Raw genomic sequence first — 23,381 nt, 5'->3', positions numbered from 1 at the left:
TTCAGCCACCAGCAGTCAGGCTTGAACAGTAGCACCAGGCTCAGGTGGCAGAATGGATGCCCTCAGTTCAAACAGCAGCTAGAAAATCTTAGCCTTACTGTCATGTGTGTTCGGGAGCTTCAGGCACTCTTGGCTGGCCAGGCCGCACTTCAGCTCAATAAGCTTCCCTTATGGTTTAAGCACGAGGCAAAGCACCAGCTTAGCACCTCCTAATTGAGGTGAATCCGAGTGGCATCAGCCTACAGAAGGTATTGTAGTTAGTGTTTTCCTACTAAGCTTTTAATGCTCAATACACCAGACACAAAAATGAGGATAAGGTGAAATAACTAGCGCAGAAGAGTGAGTGCCCGCTGCTTCTCTGTGGGACCTTTATCACGAAATAGGAGCGTAGCCACCAAAGGACAGCCGCGTTTAAGCCTTTTGGAATTCACCGGCTAGTGCGCTGTGTCCCCAGTCAGAGATGTCACAGACAGCTACCAGGAGTGACAGCGTCATCCAGCAAACCTGATTTCCCTCAAACGCCCGGGGGGTGCTGCCTGTCAAAGCAACCAGCTCTGCATCCAGCATGATAAAGCATAATAATATCTGAAGCTATCTACAGCTCTGATAATTTCTTGGCACTGCCTAATGGTAGATTTGCACAGGCCCACAATAATTGCCTGAAAAGTCACTGTCAAAGGGTTTTTTTTGTTGTTGTTGTTTTTTAATACTAGACAGTATACGTGGCTGCCCACTGACTATTTGATAGAAGTCCGTAACCTGTCTCCTCTGAGGATGGGGCTAAAAATATCAACCATCAGTGGATCCAGCTTTTCCAGTAGTATAAATTTTTATGAGTCTACAGAAAGGTGCTTTAATATGTACTAAAAAACCTATATTATATTCCTCAAAGGAAATACATTAGAAATGAGAAAACTATGCAGAGAGATGAATTTGGGAATTATGACCAATCTTCTATTTCTTATTTATTTGCTATCACTTTATTTCATGTCTTGGTGCTATACGACCACCAGGCTGATATTTTAAGTGATTGACTGAAATTAAATAATGCTGGAATAGTATTTTTGCAGTAATATCATTATCTATTTTGTTCATGCATTCTAATCTTATTGAATTACGGTAACAATCACTTGTGCCAGAAATCTTATTAATCAGATGATTTGATTTCTCATGCATAAGTTAAATTTAATGACGGGATTGCAGCACTGATCTCAAGTGCTGTGATACAGCATTGCAATCTCCTGTTCTAGGAATTCTGTCTTAAGTAAGGGCTTGATGCTGCCACTTGACATTCAAAAGAGTCAAACAGTATCTTTGCAATGTGCTCTCAAGAGCCCAGGAAACTCTTCTGCATAAACCTCAGAGCCTTGCAAAGTCAGGGCTCTGTGTGCTTTCTGAGGAAATAAAAAGGAAGGAAGAGATGTGTGCCTTGCATGTTTCTGAGGCTTGGGACCCAGAAAAAGGCATGTCAGAGGAACAGAGATTTGTGCTAGGCCTTTCAGTTGCTGGAAGGCTTCTTATTAGAAGTCAGTGCAACGACTAAATGCTATTTAGACCTCCTGCTGGAGCAGAACACTCTGGAGCCAGCACACAGGGAAAATACTGGCAGCTCGGGAGTGCTTATGACTTACAGCGTCACATGGGAGAGGACCGCTTAAGAAAAATGCAAAATGCAGATGGACCCATATTCCCTTCAGCTGGGCTCTGCTCTATTCTACATCACGTTTAAATCGGGACGAACTCCTTGAGAATCAAAATGAAATGGGTGTAAGACAAGAGCTGTGTACCTAGGGTCTGTAATATGCAGAGACATCTCTGCTCTTACCCCCGAACTGACCATGCAGTATGATAGGAAGCTTATACATTTCTGTTTGTAGTTCCTCTTCCCCTCCACTCCCTCTCCCTTCCCTCCACCTCTTCCTAGCATGCAACCCTCTCTCCTCTGCCTCTTTTTTTCTCCCCTCATGCATCTCAGCCAGAGGTGAGCATGTACTGTCTGCTGTCGGTACTTTTGATATCTTTATTGAATGCGGTTCCAGGCATGGACATTAGGGATGCGAGCTGCCTCTTACATCAATGAAGAAATGTCGTGCTTTGGAGGGTGCAAGTCAGCACGCCTGAAGCAAGTACTGGTTTGAGTCTTTGTACCACCCTATGTCTTCCCTGGTGAGAACTGGTGAAATATCGTCGTGACATCAGAACGATGCTACTGCTTCTGAATAGTTGGTCAAAACACTTGTCTTTGGTAGATTTCTGAATATTTGTCTGTAGATCTAGTAAATTAAATATGAGAGGAGATATATGTTCTGAAACAAAAAGGAGCTTTTTATTTGCCCTTTGTTTTATTTTGCAATAATTGAAGTTTAAAATGTTATTTTCAACTTTTTTTGCAGCAAGGATAAAGTTTAGAGGTAGAGCATTTGTGTATCAGAATTAACAATAGACTATTTCACTGCAAAAATAAATTCTGTACACAAGTGATCTTTATCTAATTTTGTCAAACAACACAACTAACAAAACTTAAAAAGAAATTTTGTAGGTATTTAGTAAAAGGTAGAGAGAGAGAGAAAATAATACTTGCTCAAAGAAGACACTTTTTTTCTTCTTAAAATTAGCTCCATAATCCTGAGAGGATTTAAAGACGTAAATTGATGAACATGAGAAATCCCATTAACTTAATATGCATATGTGTTTGCAAGATGAGGCCTAGGAATCTGACCATGTATCATTAAGAATCTGTTTTTAAATATTTAAATAGTCTCTTCCTCTTAAATTTTGCCACAGTACACTTGTGATATGAGGAGTATGTATCTTCAGTTGATTACATCCACTGTGAACCACTAAAAAAGGAATTGCTCATCTCCAAGCAAACAGCTTCATTTTCTTTGTGACAGAGCCCTGTGAATAATTGAAACCCAGGACCCTGAAACCAGGTGGACTGTTTTCCCCTCCCTGATGCCACTCCCATGCTCCGTTCCCCCATACTGGTACAAGCAGGCAAGCACACGGCCAAGTCCCACAGTAATCTAAACCAATGGAATGAAGACACTTGTGAAAGTTGTAGAAAATAGGCTGGTCCCTTAAAAAAGGTTCAGTTCTAAAAACAAGACTTAATTTCCCAGGTTGATGCATAGGAGCAAAAAAAAAAAAGTATTTGCCAAGAAAGAGTGCCTGTCAATTTTTTTTTCTCTCTTAACTGTGTATAAATGGCCTGAAGCAAAATAATTGAGTTTTGTGCTAGCAAACTTGAAGAGTTTCTTCTTGGGATAGAGGCTTGATTATCTTCTGCCACATTACGCAGGCTTACTTTTCTTACATATATTGCAAGGACAATTCCATAGAGGAGTTTCTCAATCGGTACTCTGTGGCTTTTGAAATGATTTCAAAATTTATATGAGAAACAAACACATGTACTTTTTCATGCATGTTGGCATGCAAGCAAACAAAACGAAAGAAGAAAAAAAAGGGAACACTGGGAATTTAGCTATTTTGATAGAACCACCCAAAATACTTTATGAATTTTTTCAATGCTGGATATTCATAAATTTAAAAAAACACCTTGAGAAATACTTCCATAGACAATTATGACCCTACACTGTTAGAAAACTTGGGTGCACAAAGACAGGCATACTTAGTTTTGAATTTTGTTACTGGTGTTTCAAAAAATTCAAGGGATCAGAATTTCATGATCTGTTATATTCCATGGAGGGACATGCGTTTATACTAACTGAGAAGGTGACTTGCTACATTTAATTATACAAAATAGTCCCTCTGAGATTTAAAGTTAAAAAAAAAAGTGTTTCAGTTTAATGTGTTAATCTCTAGTTCATAACATAGCTGTATTTTTAAGATATTAGACTATACCTAACAAATAGAGATTTTGAAATCAGAAAAGTTTTAATTTCTGAAATTTCAAATAATAGTGTTTAATCAAGTGCAGGCATTCAGGTTAGCAATCTGAACAGTGTGTCTGATACCAGAATTGGATTTTGATCTTTGATAGACTTTTTGCCGGAGAATACAGTTAGTTTAAAAACAAAACAAAAAGCTAGACATTTAATGATTCTTTCTGATTTCCAGCAAAGTACATATAGTGTTTTATGATATGAAAACATTATGCTGAGTGAGAAATGAAAAGTTGTGAGAGTTTATTTCCAAATATAGAAATCTCACCATATTGTTCTAAAGATATTCAGAAGTACCAAAGACATTCTGCTTGGGTGCATTTCAGTTCCCCATGAATTTCATTTTGAGTTTCTAGTTTTATAAACCAAAAGGATGCTTAGTGAAAGCTGCTCATTTTCACATAAGGGGATCCATAAAGTTTAAAGCATGCAAAAAGAAATGGATCTAGTTTTCAGCCTAATTTATCTTTGCTCAGTAGATCTGAATTTTGGCAGACTTTTTGATCACTCTTAGCTAAATGTAAGTATGCCACAAACTTTAGGGGAAAGAGAGCCTGATACAGTAAAAAATATACAAAAGCTTCTTAGTGATGCCTATTTCTGGAGATGTTACTGACCATTATGCTAAATATTTTCCTATTTGGAAATTACACGAGAAATCACTGTGCCAAAGCTTTGAGTTGTTTCTCTAGTAAGGAGAATTTCAGAAATATGAAGTATTGTAACATATGAATTAAAAATAATCCAATACTGTAATTTTTGTGAATGAGTCTTCCATTGACTTTAAATTCTGTAGTATTGAACTACAGTAAAAAATACACTGAATTACATTTTCACATCATAATATATTTACCTTTTCAATAGTTATTATGAATATATAATGTCTATAGCAATTGCAGTACAAGTAACAGGCTCTGATCTGTTCTGTTTTTGTTCTTAAATTGCTTATCTGTGGCTCTGGATGGAATTTTAGTCCAAAACAGTAAAACGTAAATCCAACTGCTTAATTAATCTTGTGACTATGAATACTTTTCAATAGGGGATATCCATTTACTTAAAAAAGGGGAAAAAGTGACATTAAATAATTTTCAAGTGATCTGTGTAAACAGGTTCTGTAATATTTATATAAATAAGTATGAAAACACACTCTCACACACACAGGAATTTAATTGAAAAGCTTACTATCAGCAGCTACCACAATAAATATTGCAGCACATGCGCTGAAATGCAGAACACTGAATATGATATATGGGAAAATTCTTTCATGGTAATTATTAACATATTTAGCTGTTTTAATGCATTATGAAAAATGAGAATGGCATTTCACTTAGGACACGTTTAATTCATTTCAAAGTCATGATTGGATCTTGAAAGTCAGCAGGTTGTCCAGGAAAGATTTTAATATTAATAAACTATACCATCTTTTTCCTTCTTTTCTCAAATTTGTTAAAAATCATAAAAAACAAGAAAATATCAAATGTTTTATTTTTTTCAAGTAGCCAAATGTTCCTTAGTGTTTCAGAGAATCATTCAAATCACAGTTTTGTTTGCTTGCTTGCTTGTTTTCAGGTATGTTTTCAAGCAACTGTGACTGGGATTTTGAAGAGAATGAATTTTCAGAAACATATATAGCTAAGACTTCCAGCGTTGAAAATTCATTCCCCTCAAAATCACAGTGACAAAGCTTCAATTTTGGGCTGATCATGTAGCCACCATTTCCCCTACAAGGCAAGTCATGATTCTGTTATTTTACTGAATATGATTTTTTGCATAAAATTTAAATCAGTCTTCTTTACTTCTGGATTGTATGCTGCTGCTTGTACTGTATTTATAAGTGCTCTCCATAGGCCCTATCATTGCTTTTCTTTTCAGTTTTAATTAATAATTGACTTTTTTGGAAGCTATTTTGGAACATAGCTGAGTAAACATGATCCTGCAGTCAATATTTTTATCCTTTAAAATCTCAAAGCTTGGTATCAGTTTTGAGTGACCTCCTATTAATCTTTCCTGTCATTTCCAGACTGCAAAATCATGTGAGGTTGATAAAACTAATAGATTCACAGATTTTGATGCCAGAAGGGGCCATTATGATAATGAAATCTGACCTCCTGCATAAGACAAGCCTTAAACTATTGCATCTTCAAAGAGTTGGTACTAAGAATAAATCTGACCTTGAACACTTGTGTACTAGTCTTAGAGTCAGCACTTCTGGGTGCCTAATTCATAATTACTCGTGAGATTAGATTATTTTTTTTTGTGCTCCCACTTTTCTCTGCATTATGGAATTTGCTTGAAGAAATCCATTTGCGGGACACGGATCACGCCTACGTGAGCACCTCCTCACTCAGTGTGAGAGTGGGCAAAGAAGAGAAGGTGCAGAGGATTTCTAAACGTCGGTCTGGAGGCCGAGGCTCAGCTCCTTGCCGCCACTGAATACCTGCAGGGATTGCATTCGGGCAGCTTCGGGGGGCTCAGCATCCCTGTGAATAGGGGCCACTCGCCTCTGTGGATTTGTTAACGTGGCGCGGTAAACTGCAGGGGAGAGATTCATGAGAAGCAGGGTGTTTTCACCTGGCCAGAACATCGCATTAGCATGACTAGAGTGTTTCCAGTCTTGTTTCCAGTAACTAAACTAGTTAGTGATGGGCTGACTCAGATGCCTCTGCGCAGGACAGAGGTGTGACATACACACACACCCTTATATATTTTCAGTTTCCCAGATAAAAATAGATGTAATAATGTTATTCCAACACTTATGAAATGGTTCGAGATTTACATATGAAAAGCTCTCTATATGTGCTTAAGTGTTATTGTAGTAATTTAAGTAGAGTTTAAAGATCTGCATATTTTTCCGGTAAAGTTTCTGAGCCTTTTATAACCAAGAAGTAAAGTAGGAATCTAAAACCAGACTTCAATAAACTTTAATTTTTTCAGTTATGCTATGAACGATTTGAAAGGCCATACATAACAGCAGTCCATTAAAAAAAATGTATTTCTATGCTAATATCCTCTAGAACTAGCTAAAATTCTTTTTTTGGAATGATTCACATGCTTTTTTAGTTCCATGCATTTGTATAGATTCAACAACCTTTTTCATCCTTAAAAAAAAAGGAAATGTTATTCTTTGTATCCTTCTTGTTGCTGAATATAAAAGTCCTGTGATTCAAAGCATTGGTCCATGGCTTGGAAGGCTTGCATACAAATTCTTCTTAGTCCACAGACTTCCTATTTATCTTCTGCAAGTTATTTTGACTTAGTTTCTCAAAGTTGTTTATGTTCTTTAATCCCACAAAAACTAAATGCTTAGAGTTCTCCTCCATAAAATGTGAATATGAGCGCTTCCAAATCTCAGAGTGAATTGTGAAGACAAATACGTAGTCTTAAGTAATCGTGAACTAGGGACAGTGAATGCAGTATCAAGTGCTTAAAGCAGAATCTACCTTCTCAAGTGCTTCTAGCAGTTTAAAACTTTATATTTCGCATTAGCCATTTCTGTGTTTGTTCTTGCCCAAGAGATTGTTTGTGAGTTTGCTTTAGCGTGCTCAAGCAGAAGTATTTCAGTCATATCCAAATAGGAAGTGGAGCATAGTACACTTCATTGTCTGTCTGTGTCCTGCTGTTACTTTTTTTCGCAATATTCCTTCTGTGCAGCAGAGAAAAACAAGGAAATATTTTTGTTGTTGTTTAGTCAAAATACTGTTTCTGATTTAGGTCGCATATCAGTGAATGCTTAATTGTCCATGTAAAACACATGAAAGTCTTACTTCTGCATACCTGACAGTTGGTTCATTGCAAAAACTGTTTCCGGGTCAACTAAGATAATGTATATTGTATTTTTTATGGAATTCCTTCCTGACAACTGTACCTCAGGTACTCTAGCAAATGTGGATTGTACCAGAGACAAATTTAGAAGGAAAGACTCTGAAGAACAGCAAAAGCTGTATGCCTTTTTAACTGAGCAAGAAAAAAGGGATAAAAGCAACCCTATTCTTGCAGCAGAAATGAGTGTTGTTTTTTCCACACCTTTCACCAATATGAAATGGTGAAATTTCACCAGTATGCAATGTTTTGATTTTTTTTATCTGAAAGAGGCTAGTATTAGAATTTTCACAATTTCTTTTTCAGTCAGTGTGTATGTGCATGCATTCCTCTACAGGCATAGCTACACACTGCATTATAGAAAACATGTTTTTAGGGATGTACACATATAGAGAATGCATAGCAATCTAGTATGGAGAATTCTTATTGGCATGAATTTGGAATGGGCAAGTTAGGAGATCTTTCCTGAGATCAGAAGGGTACTTCAGAAGAACAAATGTTTATTTGAAAGGTCCTATTTTGCATCAAAAGGCAGTTATTTTCCTAAGTGTTCTTGGAATAAAATTTTCACCTCTCCACCACAGAGGTATCGCAGGTTCTCATCTCCATCTTTATTTCAAGCAACACAAGTCAAATACCATGCCATGCTATTAACACGCTTAGTACATTTTTCAAGAGCAAGTTTTCTGGCAAAATGTGGCTTAATGTAAGTCCATGGGTGGCATGCTCAGTGGTGTTTCTGCCTTTGTTCCTTATGATTAGGAGATTGGTTCTCTTTTCATCGGTAAAACAAGTGAATTGATTCTTCAGTCTCTCCACCTCCCATGTTTGCTTGCATATATACCCCTGAGGTATACATCTGTTCAGCATGGGAATGTTTTTTGGCTGAGAGTACCTCAATGAAATGCAGGCAGCGAATCCCTCAAAGCAAACTACTTTAGAAAGTTACTTAAGAGCTGCAGTAGGAGCCACTGAGACTGTTTTTCTTTTTCCTCCATTCTTAAATCTAGGTGCCTTTTGTGATGTTTTAAAAGAGACTCCGTCACTCCTTTGCCCTGCTGGGAGTTTTCCATTTTTTTGCTGGTGTTCAGCATGCTTCAGGATTAGTTCTTTAGTTATCATTATCCAAATGTGCAGGGGGTGTAACAGGCATATAATGTACGTCAGGAGGAGTATTTTATAGAAGGGGGAATGATCTCACATACAGCCGTACAATGGAAGACGTGAGATAACATGTTTCTTTTCTATGTATTAATAAAACCCCATTTATTTACCATGTTGCTCACTAGCTCAACGGCGTATACAGGGTTCAGTTACTTGTACACCGAGAACTCATTTATTTTAATAACAGTTTTGTTCATTTTATTTATTCATGAATGAATGCTTCACATTAGCCTTGTGAGGATGAGAAAAATGAGAGCAGACCATGAGTGTGAGATCCCAGTGCCAGTCAGTGGCCAAACGGGAGAGTGGATCCCAGAACCCCGTCCCACTGCTCGGCCATATGTTTCTTCTTCCTTAGCTACGTCCCAGAAATGGCCTAGGACTTTGATTTAAGAACAGACTGCGAATACATTGAATACATTTTAAAAATACATGTTTATGTTTAAATGAAAAGACTAGTAGATACCAAAGATGAAGCATTGTGATTATCTGATCTGACTTTACCATGAAGACCAAATAATCTTTCCAGTGATTTTGCATAATTACAGTATCAAATTGCAAATGATGAATTAATACTTCTGTGGCCTTGCTGAGGAGCTGTGTGTAGATCAGTGAAAGCTCATGCTAATTGCATGTACAAAAAATAGCACAGGTGTCATCAAGATCATTCTTATGCTGTATAGCTTGTGGTCTGACAAAGATGGGAAGTCAAAATTCAGCTCACATTGAAACCAAAAGACCAGTTCAGCAAAAACCTGGCAGCATAAGAAATGTTTTTGGTTTTTTAAAAAAACTTGGTTTTATTCATTTCCTTTGTTCATTGATTTGTTACTACCTCACTCTCTGGGGAAGATTCACCTTTGGACAAGAATGATCAGATTTCCCTTAAAAAAGCTCTCAGAGGGTTTCACAATTGAAATTATTTTTAAAATAAAATATTTTTAAAAAAATAGTACTAAAATTATGACTCCTTCAGCTAGTAAGAATTTTAATTGTAATTCCTCTCTTTTTCCTCTTTTTTAATTGCTGTCCTTGATTCAGGAATTAGACTTGTTTAGTACCTTATTTAGCTCCAGTTCACTATCCATTCCACTGGGGTCTACAAGAATTCCAGAATTTCTTATCTGCTTCATTTCAGTTTGCCTTATTGGAGGTTTGAGCATTTTTTAAATTACTTCCCTACTATTTCAAACATCTTGCTCCATTTGGTAATGTGCATAAAATTTTAAATTTGATTTTTTTTTCCTGAAAAGCTACACATAATTACTTACTAACTAGATTAATCTTTTCTTATCTTTAGGACATTCTGCTGATGCTTTTAGACAGGTCCACAATTATTTTTCCTTTTTCATCTGATTTGTAATAAATCATCTAGCACACCAGGGAAATGGATTTCACCCAAGGATCTCAACATGATTTTCAGACAATATTTAATTAATTAATTAGTTTCACAACCAGTCTTTAAAATAGGTGAAATTAAAATGCAGCCTACCAGCACACCATAATTAACAATATATTGCAACATTAACTGTAGCTGCTTTATAAGCAGGTGGTGTAATCTGTTTCTCCCTAATATCAGTTGAGGTTCCTAAAGCAAAGCAGAGTAGAGCTCTGCTCAAGTGGCGCCATGTTAAAAAAAAAATAGTTAAAATCATTTGGCTGGCTTGGTGGTTTACCTAGTGTTCAGATGTAATTATGTGCCATACAGACATATACTGACATATATTATGTCTGTAATATGTGTTGCAGAGCTCTGATCAGGTTTCGTTGCTGTTGCTTTTGTTAGCAACACAGATATTGCTATGGGTATTTGCCCAGGCATGGTATCTTTACTTGTAAATGCATTTTACTATGTCACGTTTAACATCTGTATCCATTAAATGAACTGGAAAAATTTTGAAGATAAATCTGTGGGATATATTTGTAAGGTCAACAGAGAATTTGTCAGAGTTAAACCCTGAGTTAAACCACCTCATTGTTCATCCTCTTCCATTTACACAGGAGGATCATTGGCTTTCCATCTTACTGACCCATAACTGACCTGTGACCAGTAATTTTAAACAGCCCGGATTATGTATCTTCTGGTTTATGCTAACCATATTATTAACTGAATTGATCTCCTTAAACAAAATTATGTAAATCTATAGGGCTTGAGATGGCAGTGAAGTTAATAGCATCTGTAGCCAAAGGTAAAAGCTTTGTGGTGAATATCAAGAAGATACTGTCATAAAACATGCAATAAAAAGTGACTTTATTTTAAAGTTGTTGCTATTTGTGTGATATGTGTATGAACACAGTTAAAACTCACATCACTATCCAAAATCCAAAATTTTTTCATTCTCAAATGTCATTGAGTTTGAAGTTCTTGAGAGAGGTTATGATGAGAGGGAGGGAGGGAGGAAGGAAAGAAGGAGGGAAGGAGGGAAGGAAGGAAGGAAGGAAATTCTGTTACAGTGATTTTGCATTCATGTTTGTGTCAACAATATGAATATCTTTAATATCACTGAGTTCTACAAACTCTGCTAGAAATACCCACATTCAGTCATAACATTTTCAAAGGACAGTTGCTTTAAACACCTGTCCATTACCCATCCTTAAATGTGTCTACTTCTGGTGTTTATTACTGACTTTTTAATCAGATATATGAAGCTGAACACTTCACAAAATCTGTAATCTTGAGAAAGGATGAAATACGCAATATTTGAAAAGAACTGTTTTGCTCTTATCCTTTTCTAAATATATGGTTAACTTTTATTTCTGTATTCATTGAATCTTTCATCAGTTTTCTTTTCAGAAGTCAGGCTAAATAACCAGTTGGTTGACGGTCATCATGCTGTTTTTGTATATTGAGCATAAGCGCTGTTTCATGCTTGTGGGATTTCCCTGATACTCAAAGTTTTATTCAAAATGAACAACAGCAGACCAGGGAATTCCTTAGCTGTCTTAGGTACAAACTATCCAGGTCTGCTAATTTTTAAATATTTGTCCCTAGCAGATGTTGTCAAAAATCTTACTGTCCTGCTAATGGATTGGAATGTTCCTTATTAACCTTATGAGACAAGGACACCATCCTGCTTGTTTCCAAATACCAACAGAAACACCTTTTGAGGACTACTTTTTCCACTTTGGTATTACCTTCATTATGCCATGAACTAGGGGAGGTTTTTCACCAGAACTGGTTCTAGGTTTTGATTGTGGTTCTGCGGGCATTTAATAAAGCCTTCTGAAACGCCTAGCAATTTTTTATTCACCTTTTTTTCCTATATTTTTCTCTCAGACAGTTTCAACAGCAGTGTTGCTCAGGATTAAGAAATTTATCCTTTTGAAAAGCAAGTTGTGTGTGTCTACCAAGGACTGACCTCCAACAATTAACTGTATAATTAGTACTTGTTTCTCAATCTTGAGTATAATCAGGTCATGCTCATTGGTCTATAGGCTTCCACTAATTAGAAATCCAGCAATTAAATATATCTTTTAGTTGGGCACTGAGGTCCAAAATAGAGTGTCTTTCCTTTGGATGCAAGGCCTTTTATGCTAGAACATAATCATCTTTAATATGTAGAATTTCTAATGAAGTTCTGTTACTCACTGCATGGGCCTCCTGCTATATGGCTCATGGACTTCCTGGTACGTGGCTTAAAAGTCCCCCATAACTCTATGTTTTCATTTTCCACATACCAAAAATGTGTCATAGACCCTCATCAGTACTTCCCTGCGGAGTGTGGTTAAGATATAGTATATAGGCATTCAGAAGTCTATCTTTTTAAATTATAAGTAACTCTGAAACAAGTCAAGTTTGTGTGCTGACTTGGATCCACTAAATCTTCCTGCTCTTAGAAGCAATAACAAAAAGTATTTTTCTTTAAACACTTCATTTCACCTGCCACCATTATTTTCTAGGGCCTACTACTGGAAGCACTTCTTCCAACCCTGCCTCAAATCCCCCGCCTGTCTTTTTTGATTCATTTCTTATATGGTCAATGTACCTGTAGTACATTGAGTACATAGAGTCATTCCTCTAAGTAGCAACGAGGGATTTCAGGTAGCATTATACAACTGAACATTATAGTTATGCTTTAACTAAATTTTTTTATCTGTATTCTAAATATACTAGCAGCAGCATTGGATTCTGTAGATGATAATTTAAATATGTTGTTTATTAATAAAATATGACTGTTAGATATTCAGCTCTTCCCATTTCATTTCAGAAACATATGCTGATTATTAAAGTCACAAAGATGAACAGTGTGCAGCTCTTGCATAAGCAAAATAAGAATGAAATTATTTTTCACAGTCTAGAAAAGTGGGTCTGAATCATCTCTTCTTCCTATAAATCTGCCTTTAACTAAGAGAATCTTTCAGTGCTTCCAAGTGTCTAATTAACAAATGCCAGCAAAGTTGTCTATTCTAAGGATATTTTGCTTGTTTTTATAGTTTATAGTCTACAGCCTATAAATGTTCATTAGTATTGTGGTTTTATATATACTGTCTAGATTTTTTAAATGTGTAAATTCTCAGCAAGCAGGATTCAGTGTTGGCAATTTGTTTATGCAAGATTTTGGGGAAAACTGAATGGAGCAGCGGAAAGGCAAACTGGCAAACCTTGGCATACAGAATATTTGTAGGCAGGAGCAATCTGAATGGAGAATTTTTTAATGTTTATATCACTTTGCATTTTTTTCCAGAGTTTAAGGCTGCTTTTTCCCATGGACTTAGTTGTATATGGCAAAGCATGGCAGCCATTCATAGTTTAAAGTATTGAAAGAGTTCTTAAAAATGTGTTAGTAAAATGCAGACTTCCCTTGACCAGGTACAAGCTAGCCTGGAGCTTCTACTGCTCTTAGGAGTGCTCTGATTATTTGGTAGAAGTCTCAAAAAAGAGACTGGTCTCCAAGGCTCTCAGATGACATTTTCAGTCCTGCATGGCAGGTCAAAAAGTAAAAATTATTGAGAGCTTAGCACAAAGCATGCTTTCATTACTGTTGACACTTTCAAAAAATAATTAAGGCTTATCACATGATCATGCATTATTTGTTTATAGGTAGTCACTAAGTAATGCACACATGTATAAATGAGTACCTCTACTTACAAACAAATTTAAAATAAAAAGTTAAACATTATAATATTAATTCAATTAGACTGAACATTCCCTAAATATTAAGGGGATCCGGTGAGAACCCACATGTTAGAGCTCTTAATACTCTTTTAAATAAAAAATTATTTCTAACTAAGCAGCAAGTCTTTGAAATTCATCATAGAGAAAGCTGGAGGCTAGAGAAGTACCTTTTATTTTTCTCATGGATTTCCATTCTGGTATAGCTGAGTTATAGGTTGTCAGAAAATCCTGGCATTTCCTTTCTGTTTGCTTTTCTTAGGAAAACCTTGGCAGCTTCCCAAAACAGCAGCTGAATAGGAACCTTCTGAAGAGCTAAACACAAATATTAAAATTGTGCTACCAAACCAGCTGCAGCACACATGGGACTGAGAATGGGATTGATAGAGCAACTAGCTCAATGGTGAGGGGAGAAAGGGTAGAGTGAGCTCCCAGGCACATTCCCATCGTAATGCCAAGTATTTTCTGTGCTCTGTTAAGTGTAGGACCTCTACCCATGGCTAATCACAGTGACAGACAAAAGCTTGCTTGTTTGCTAAATACCAGAAGTGATTTATTTATCTATGGGAGCGCTGTAAACAGAAAGGAAAGTGTTAAAATTAAACGCTGTATGCTTGTTGTTTTACTGATGCTTGACCGTTCTGTGCAGATTTAGGAAAATCTTTTTGGGCCTGTAGGCAGCAGCTGGTTTTCTGGGCAGCAGCTGGTTCTTCGCACAGTGTCTTATCTCTTTCCTTTCTTCCAAAGGTTAGGTTTATACATGCTTCTTGGAAAGGCCCCGCTACAAAGCCCCAAAATATCCCCTTCCCATCTCTCCTCTCTGCGACTTGCTGAAACTCAGTTCTGCGTCGGAGGAAGGAAGCTGCAGAGGAATTAGCACCTCTGCTGCCTGCCACACTGAAGGAGGATCTCGCGGTGCCTGTAATTCAGTCAGCTCAACCTGAGTTAACTTCTTACTAATCCTTCAGCCAGAATAACAACGGCCAAACCCATAGATACAGATCACATTTAGAGTTAGTATGGATCACTCCCATGTGTTTTGCAAGATACTCACCTGTAAAATTAGTTGCGTGGATTTGGAGTGATATCACTGCAGGTATCATTTTAAGACAGTAAGTACATTGTATGCATCTGGCTAGTTCAGCCTGCAATAGCTTTCTTAAAGGTAATGCAGAAGGGTGTTGTACCTTCACTTTTCAGGGAAAACAATCTTATCTGCATTTCAGAGAACTTTTCTTTTGCATTATTTTTAGTTTCATTTGTAGAAGAGCTAACCCTAATCTTCTGATCTGCTATTCAGAGACATGATAAGCTGCACAAATATTGCCAAGCTGAGTAAAAGACAGAAATTTCAGTTAGTTGTCAGAAGATGGTATATTCTAAAGACTAAATCTTCCCAGTGTATTTCAACATTATAAATCATGCCCTTTTTGAGAGCTGTTGTTATCATTGCCACAGCATTCTTTGCTGCTAGGATCGGAGAATATTTTTTCCATTACTTTTTGCTAGAAAGTCACCCCAACACACATCTGTCTTACATGTTTCTTGGACAGTAAAGTAGATTATGTACCTACAGATTAGTCTTTACCATGTGAGCTACAGTTAAAGTATTTGTATGGTGCTTAATGTGGTTACCTGTGTTAATAATTTTCTGAGAATAATTTGCATTGATTTTCCATATTGTATTAGCAGAGATCTGTAGTATTCTGGTTCAGTCTCACAAATTTCATTGTTGTTGAGTGTGTCTAACATACTGTTACAGAGACAAGCTGTTAGGTATTGAAGGGTGCTAATACATATGTTAGAAGTCAATTTTTATTCAAATTAAATTTAGTTTTCACCTTAAAATGCTCATATTGTGTAGGAGGTATGTAACATGATATGTTTATCATGTCTTGGTGATGTTTATCGTGGCTTAGTGATCAGAAAATGCATTCAGTTCTGAGCTGTATACTTTGCATATCTTCAGAATTGAGGGCACAAACATTCTTTTTGAACAGTAGGAGGGAAAGAAGATAGTGATACCAGCTATCAGAGGATAGCTGATACCGCAGCTTGGTCTGAGGTAGTATAGTGGGCTGTTACAGTGAAGTGCCAGACAGTGCCCTGTAGTTGATTAAATTGCTTTTAAAGAATGTAATAATGGAAGTGTATTAGTAGAAGTACATTGCATGGTTATGGTCTATTGCTCTCTCAATGCTGAGCCAATTTAAATAAATTAAATATGATCCCAGGGAGCCAATTTTGGTGATAATATAGTCCAAGCAGTGACATTAACTTCATGGAAGTTGCAGAAGTGTAAATCATCTGAGTACGTGTTCCATTACATTGCCACAGTAATTGTGGAGAGTCAATCATACACAGATGTTTGATTACCGTTCCTATTACTGCGTATAGGCTCCTATTTACAGAGTAGGGCTCCCCCGTTATATTGCTTTTTGGCATTTCATCTCAGGGTGTCTGTTCTGCTAGATTTGCTGTGCAGGACCTTAGCATGTCAACCAGCCACAGGGTGACCTGAGAGGTTCAGGTGCAATTCGCAATGGTTTCAAAGTACTTTTTGCAGTGGAAGGATGAGTTGTGGAAACCAGTTCAGAGCTATGTTTAATTTTGAAAATTAATATGAAATTAATGAACCGTCATCTTATAGCACTCTGGTGTGAACAGCAGTAAATAATTTTGCCACAAAATATGCCTCTGGATATCACATTATTTATTAGGATGCTACTAATAGTAATTGCAGCAGGCATAAACTGGATCTGTCTTCTAGACCCCCAACTATAAACAACAGCCTAACATAACTAAAAAAACGCAACAGTTTGTAATAGAGGTATTATACAACTGACTACTGGAAAAGCTGCCTGCACTGATCACAAAACTTCTGTGTCTCTTTTTCTTGTAAGGTACAGCCAGTCAGTGTGCTGGCTGCCTCTGCTTACTGGCAGTAGGTGACCAATACTGTATCTCATTTCTGCGTTGTATTGCAATGGCCATGGCCTACCTACTCTCTGAGATAGGTCAGGTTCAGATGGAGCCAATCTGGCATCACAAGGAGATTCTCCCTAAAACAGAGAACCCTAAAGGAATTTTGACTACAGTACCAGGGAGAAGGCCTAGGAAAATGGAGTTGCATTTCTGTCTGAAACACAGCTCTTTGGTTTTGGGATGAGGCAAGCTGGTGGTGTTCCAGAAGCTCTAGAGAAGCCTGACCTAAGGAAGCTGCTGAATTAGAGGATTCCTCTTTTATTACTATTTATCGGAAAGAAAGATTTAAATGACAGACTCTGCAAGATATCCATTAAAAATGAAAATTAGTGCTTGTGAAAGGAGTGAAGATACTGGGCCAGTGAAACTGTCAGTGGTATACAGAAGAGACTTACAGGACACAAGCAGTAGAATGTCTTTCAGTTCGTCTGTCCTTTAATTTCAGAACACCCCTGTTATAAGGGTTGGTTTTGATGTCCTAAAACTGAATTACCAAGCTTAAAATCCAGTGATTTTTCTCATCAAAATTCTTACCAAAGATGGGAGAAGTAGAAAAAACCCTTTCCTTCTCATTATTCTCAAATGTGTTCTCTTTACACCTAAAGCAAGGTTGATAATATTTATCAAACATGGCAAGATTTGCTTGGATTTTGATAATGAGGGGAGTGGAGATCTTAGAATCACTGAATCACAGGCTTGGTCAGGGTGGAAGGGACCTCAGGAGGTCTCCAGTCCGACCTCACAGTCAAACCAGGGTCAGCTGTGGGATCATACCAGGTTGCTCAGGCCTTTACCCAGTTGAGGCTTGGAACCTTCCAAGGATGGAGACTGCACAGCCTCTCTGGGCAACCTGCTCCACTGCTTGGCTGTCCTCGTGGGGAAAAGGTGTTTGCCTATGTCCGGTCTGAACCTCTCTTGTTTCAATATATGCCTGTTGTCTCTTGTCCTCCTGCCACGTACAGCTGTGAAGAGCCTGGCTCTGTCTCCTTGACACCCTCCCTGTAGGCACTGGGGGCTTCCGTGAGGTCCCCCTGAAGCCATCCCTTCTCCAGGCTGAACAAGCCCAGTTCCCTCAGCCCCTTTTCACCAGACATGCGCTGCAACCCCTGACCATCTTGGTAGCCTCCACTGAATTTGCTTAAGAGATATTTAGTGATGTGTATATTTGCACTCCTGGGATCGGTCTGTGCAGCTCCTTTTATATAAGCCTTTGAACAAAGTTTGTGAAGGTGAGAACTATTTCAGCAAACATGAGACATGAAAGGGCCCAAAGCAACTGTTCCTAGGAGTAATGCAGGTATCTATCTTTCAGGAATCTTGTCACTAGTATTTTATTTAGGAATCAGTCATTTCTTGAACTCAAAGATTATTGAAACCTATTAAAGAATCAAAAAAACTTTGTATTAAAATGACCTGGTACTTTAGAAATAATGAGTTTTAAAATGTTATTTTGCCTGATAATGTGTGAATTTAATAAAATATATTGGCTTACAGAAAAATAACTGTTTTAAAATACCTTCCTAAAAATAGTGCTAAGCAATGAAATTATACTTTTCTGTCTATACTTAAATGTATCTAACATATAAAGTAATATGTGAAGCACTACTTTTCTACTGCAAACCATATTCTGTTTTTAGTTTCGGGATAGCAATGAGGACAATAGAATATTGCTCTGCTGGTACCTTCATTTAAGTTGGTAAAACCACTGGTTTTATTAGGAATAATTTTGTGTTTATTTACTTCAGCAGAACTTATACTCCTGTAAGGATGTAATCAAAATCAAAATTTAACCTCAAAAAGCATTCATCACTTAAAAAAAGAATTGGCAGATGAGAGGAAAAGATTAGCAGTGACAACCTAAGCTGATTTTAATTCAATTTTGGGAGGAGAAAATTAGTATAAAGGAGGTTGTTTTCTGCATTGGCTCCAATTTTAGTTGATTTTTGAAATGTTTTCTTCTATTTAATTCCAAATCAGTGGTAGTAGTTCACTTCTGTTATCCATAAGATCAGTTTTTGTGCTCTGCCAGTTTTTTTCTCTTCCCTGAAAGTGTAAAATACTTCATTTTTCCCAGCTGAGGGCCATTTTCAATCAGGATGATAAGCAGTTTCTCAAGGTTTAAAAAGTTCTCTGGAAATTCTGGTGCTGTTTGCCTGGGACCTGGGGCACCCATCCATTCTCCCCTGCACTGTTGGGTGGTGTTTGTATGTGCTATGAAAGCATAGGTGCTTGCTTTCAAAAAGACTTCTACTTTTCAGAAAATAAATATGTTTTGGAAAGAAACGGACTATGTCTAGCATAACACACTGGATTGTTCTGCTTTGGGAGATTTTTCTTTACACAGAGTAGTGTTATTATGCCCATAAGAATCAGAATTTGTGGAATAGGCAATTTTCTGATCTCTTGTCTGCACTTTGAATTCTATCAGTGACCTCTTCCTTGCTAGTTTTCACAGTTATGTGGCTTCTTCTTATAATTACCAGGGCAGGAATAAGCTCTGCCAGTCTACAGAAATGACCTCATCACTGTGACTGTTATGTCTTATCACTGTATATCATATACATTGTTCAAATTTGTCAGTCTTCTTCCTCCAGCAATTGAGCCTAATTATGTTTGTGTTGACTAGATTCACTGAGTGTTGCTAAGAGTGACTGAGCAGGCTTAATGAGGGCTTCCTTCATGACCAACCTTTGGTCTGCAGGGGACGGAAAAATGGATGAACAGTCAGTGGTCACATCATGGCCATGGCTTTGGCTGCATGTCCTTAGATCTGTGAGGATTTTTCAGCTAGTGAAAGCTTTAGCTATCAGAATGCCCACTGAAAGTCTGGGAGTGAAACCTGCTTTTTCTTGCAACAGTAGTTTGGTGCTTTGTAGAATTCACTGTAAAATTTCCAAGATAAATGGTTTAAGAATAATTCTACTAGTGAAGACAAAGAGGAGTACCCTTTTCATCTCTAAGAGATGGTATATCCACCTATCTTCAACAGCAGTGATTATTTTTCCTAGCAGTGCACATGCAGCACTCTCATGCCACCAACTTACTGGCCTGTTTGCTTATTTATTTATATATGTCTTCCTTTCTTTGTAAAAGTAGACATGTCAATGATAGATATGTCCATTATAGTCAGCTTTGTTTTTTAGTTTTATTACTTATTCTTGTTTCTTCTTTTCTGTATCTGTGAATATATGTTTAATGCAGTCTTCTGAAGGTTCGCTTCCAGTGTATTAGACTTTGTAACCACAAACCCTACAAACAAGTTAACACATTAGATTCCTGCCATAGGAGAATGTCAGAAGGATTTTTGAAGGCTGTACTGATGACTTTGAATATTTCCTGTATTCACATCAGTGTACACTGATGAATCTATTCCAAGTCTATCTATCTCCTACATTTATATGGATACCTGATTACGATGAGCAACTATTTCTAAAAGATCTGAAGAAAAGGAAAGGTTAAGAAGTTAGGAAGTTGAGAAGGAAAGGCCGCAAATACATAGTGAAACAAAACAAAACAATTATTTGAGAATAGACCTTCTTCTTTGATCTTTTTACCTAACATATTTGATCTGTTTTGGCAGATTTCTGCTCAGACATAAGTGAAACAAAACAGATAAATAAATAGTGTTGCCATGTTCAGTTAACTTTGCCTATTTCAGAAACAAGACCAAGGAGAAGGATCAGTCTAAAAGTGATGAGATTCTTACAGTCAGGATAAACTTTTGTGTTTATCAGTCTTTCCTTTCAAATTTAGGTTCAGAAGTAATTTGCACTTTTAAGAATCACATTCAGTTTTATTTTCAAAAAGTCACTAAAATGAATGAGGTAGTACATATGAATGAGGTAGTACATATTACTTATGTATTACATATTTCTATGGTTTTTGAAGAAGAATTGAATGATTTCATGCTATTCAGTTCCTTTCCACCTGATGAATTTGTAAATATTCCTTCTACTGCCAGGTGACATGCTATGGTAAAGACCAAGTCTTCTAATTTTTAATGCTTCAGAAGTTGTCAAAGCCATTGTCTTTTTACCTTTCTTAATGACATTGATTATTTACTTTTATTTTTTTATTGTAGGTCAGCTCTCTGGATGGCATTCATGTTTCCAGTGTAATAAGTACATATTTGGCATAAGTGAGTCTTTTAGTTCTAAGCAGGCAGGATTCAGGTGACTAACTGGAGACATAACTTTTGATGTGTGCTATATCATTTACCTGATTTTGTGAATGAGATAAATGTTTCAATTCTAGAATAAAATTAGTGATTGTAACTTCACAATTAAACATTAAAGTTGAGGTATGGAGAGTTTAAAAACTGGTGAGAATGGTAAAGCAAGGTTACTGTCAAGCCTGCCCTGATACCTGTGAAAGGCTTCATTTGGTTTGAATTCATATGAGCATCATAGAGCATGTCACATCAAAGAAGCCTCATTAGAACTTTTTATGAAGAATCTAATGGATAAGGATATTATCTTTAAAAGTTACACAGACACCCATTCATGTGTTATTTCCTCTGACACTTCAATATAAGTTCTTCCCTAATTGCTAATGATGAGTTAATAGTATATTGTCTCCAAAATACCATTAGCAGGACATTGTTTTTCCCAGTCAGAAATACCTGCATTATTCAAGTAATTGAATGTAACTCAATTCCAGTAATTGAATATTGAAGGGTATCAATGCCTGGTGTTCAGCACTCTCTGATCTTCCTTAACCAAATTATCACCAGCTGAGGAAGTTTCATCCCAGTGAGTGTGTTGAATCAGTATGAATCCTAGAGTCCTCGTTTACTCCTCCAGCTCTTCAACATCTCCTTACTGATTCCTTCAAACTCTTGTGCTATTAGCTTTATAATAGACGATGAAAACCCAGAACAGTATTTAAATTAAGATAAACCAGTGCCTTGTACAGTAACAGTATTCTTCGATTTTTCTTTTCTGCAGTCACACTGCAGTTATATTATGATGGTTCCATTTTTTCTCACAGTATAAGTATTGCTCAGTTTCTCTCCCACTGACCTCCCTTTTTCCCATGTACCACTCATACCTATACACCCCCACAACACAACTTTTTGCCAGACTTTGGTGCTTGTGAATAATGTCACACAAGCCATCAGCTAACTTCTCAAAAAGAAGATCCAGTGATCTTGAGAAGCCTCCGAGGTTAAGTTGTACCACATGGAAAATATTAGAACTTTTTGACGGATAAAAATAATAGTGTTAGCTGTGTGGCACAAACTTTAGTGAAGAATGTTATATATGCATTTATACAATACAGTAATTTGTGTCTTTTCTTTTTCATTCAGGTCATTGCCATAGTTATGGATATGTTTACAGATGTGGATATCTTTAGAGAAATTGTAGAGGCATCTGCTAGAGGGATTGCAGTGTATCTCCTGCTGGATGAGTCAAACTTCAGTCACTTTCTGAAAATGACAGAGAAACAAGGCTGTCAAGTTCAGAGACTCAGGGTAAGGCTTCCTGCTTTATAGTGCATGCACATTCACTACTCATTCCTCTGCAACCCACTAAAAAGGCATTATTATTTAAAAAGTGGTTATCAAATACTGCTTTTTCAAAATAACTCTAAAGTGTAAATAGGTAAGCCCACAGCAGAACCTTCTATACAAATGTTATGCTCTTTAGAAAGATTTTAATCTTTTTCACGTGTGTCAGAAGAAGTGTATTTGATAGAATTGCATAATTTTTCATGTATTATTTAGAAAATAATTTCCACTAATATCCATGTAGGGATACTACAGCTTTGAAAAACTTAGTTTCTTGTTTGTTATTCTCTTAAATCAGCCTGCAAATAGAATCATAAAGATTGTGTAAATTGTTTAGAAAAATAAAATAGTTTACTTCATTTTATGACCATTTCCTTTAAAATGATTATATATGAAAAATACTTCATTTTATATTATATTTTATTTTAGAAATGTTTTCCTGAAAATCCATGTTAACATATATTTGTCTTATGTAGAGAGTATATGGTATGATTACACTTACTTTTATACATGGAATGCGTAATTTTCTGCAGTGACAAAGATAATAAGGAGAGTGCTAATGGTTATATTTTTCGCTAGCTGTCCTGTACCACCTTAATATTTAATAGGGAGCGCAATCCAAACCGTATGCTGCACTGACCTGACATAAATACTTCATAAATACTTCTAGGTTTACTGTATTGTAGCTAACACTGAAAACTGTTGAAAATGTTCCAAGGATATTTCCACAGTTTTCTTTGCAAAGCTCTAAGCACTTCCATGTTTGAACTTCAGTTCCACTTGCAATTCCTTGTTTCCCTAACTACTTAGGGCATGTTTGCTTCTGGCAAGATGTTATAAAAGCTCTTCTTAGCATCATGATTTTAAGAACACAGTCTGAAAATCA

General features: G+C 36.7%; 1 protein-coding gene across 1 annotated transcript in view; it reads left to right on the top strand.

The window, feature by feature from the left end:
• The window catches only part of FAM83B (family with sequence similarity 83 member B), a 43,842-nt gene that overhangs the window by 8,860 nt on the left and 11,601 nt on the right, over positions 1-23,381 (top strand). The window contains exon 2 of the mRNA XM_013953235.2: positions 22,295-22,459. Within this exon, the coding sequence (XP_013808689.2) occupies positions 22,295-22,459 (165 nt within the window). The remainder of the gene's footprint in view (positions 1-22,294; positions 22,460-23,381) is intronic.

Source organism: Apteryx mantelli, chromosome 3, assembly GCF_036417845.1.
Source record: "Apteryx mantelli isolate bAptMan1 chromosome 3, bAptMan1.hap1, whole genome shotgun sequence".
Lineage (NCBI taxonomy): Eukaryota > Metazoa > Chordata > Aves > Apterygiformes > Apterygidae > Apteryx > Apteryx mantelli.
The sequence above is the reverse complement of the archived record's forward strand: the minus strand, read 5'-3'. Positions and strand labels throughout refer to the sequence as shown.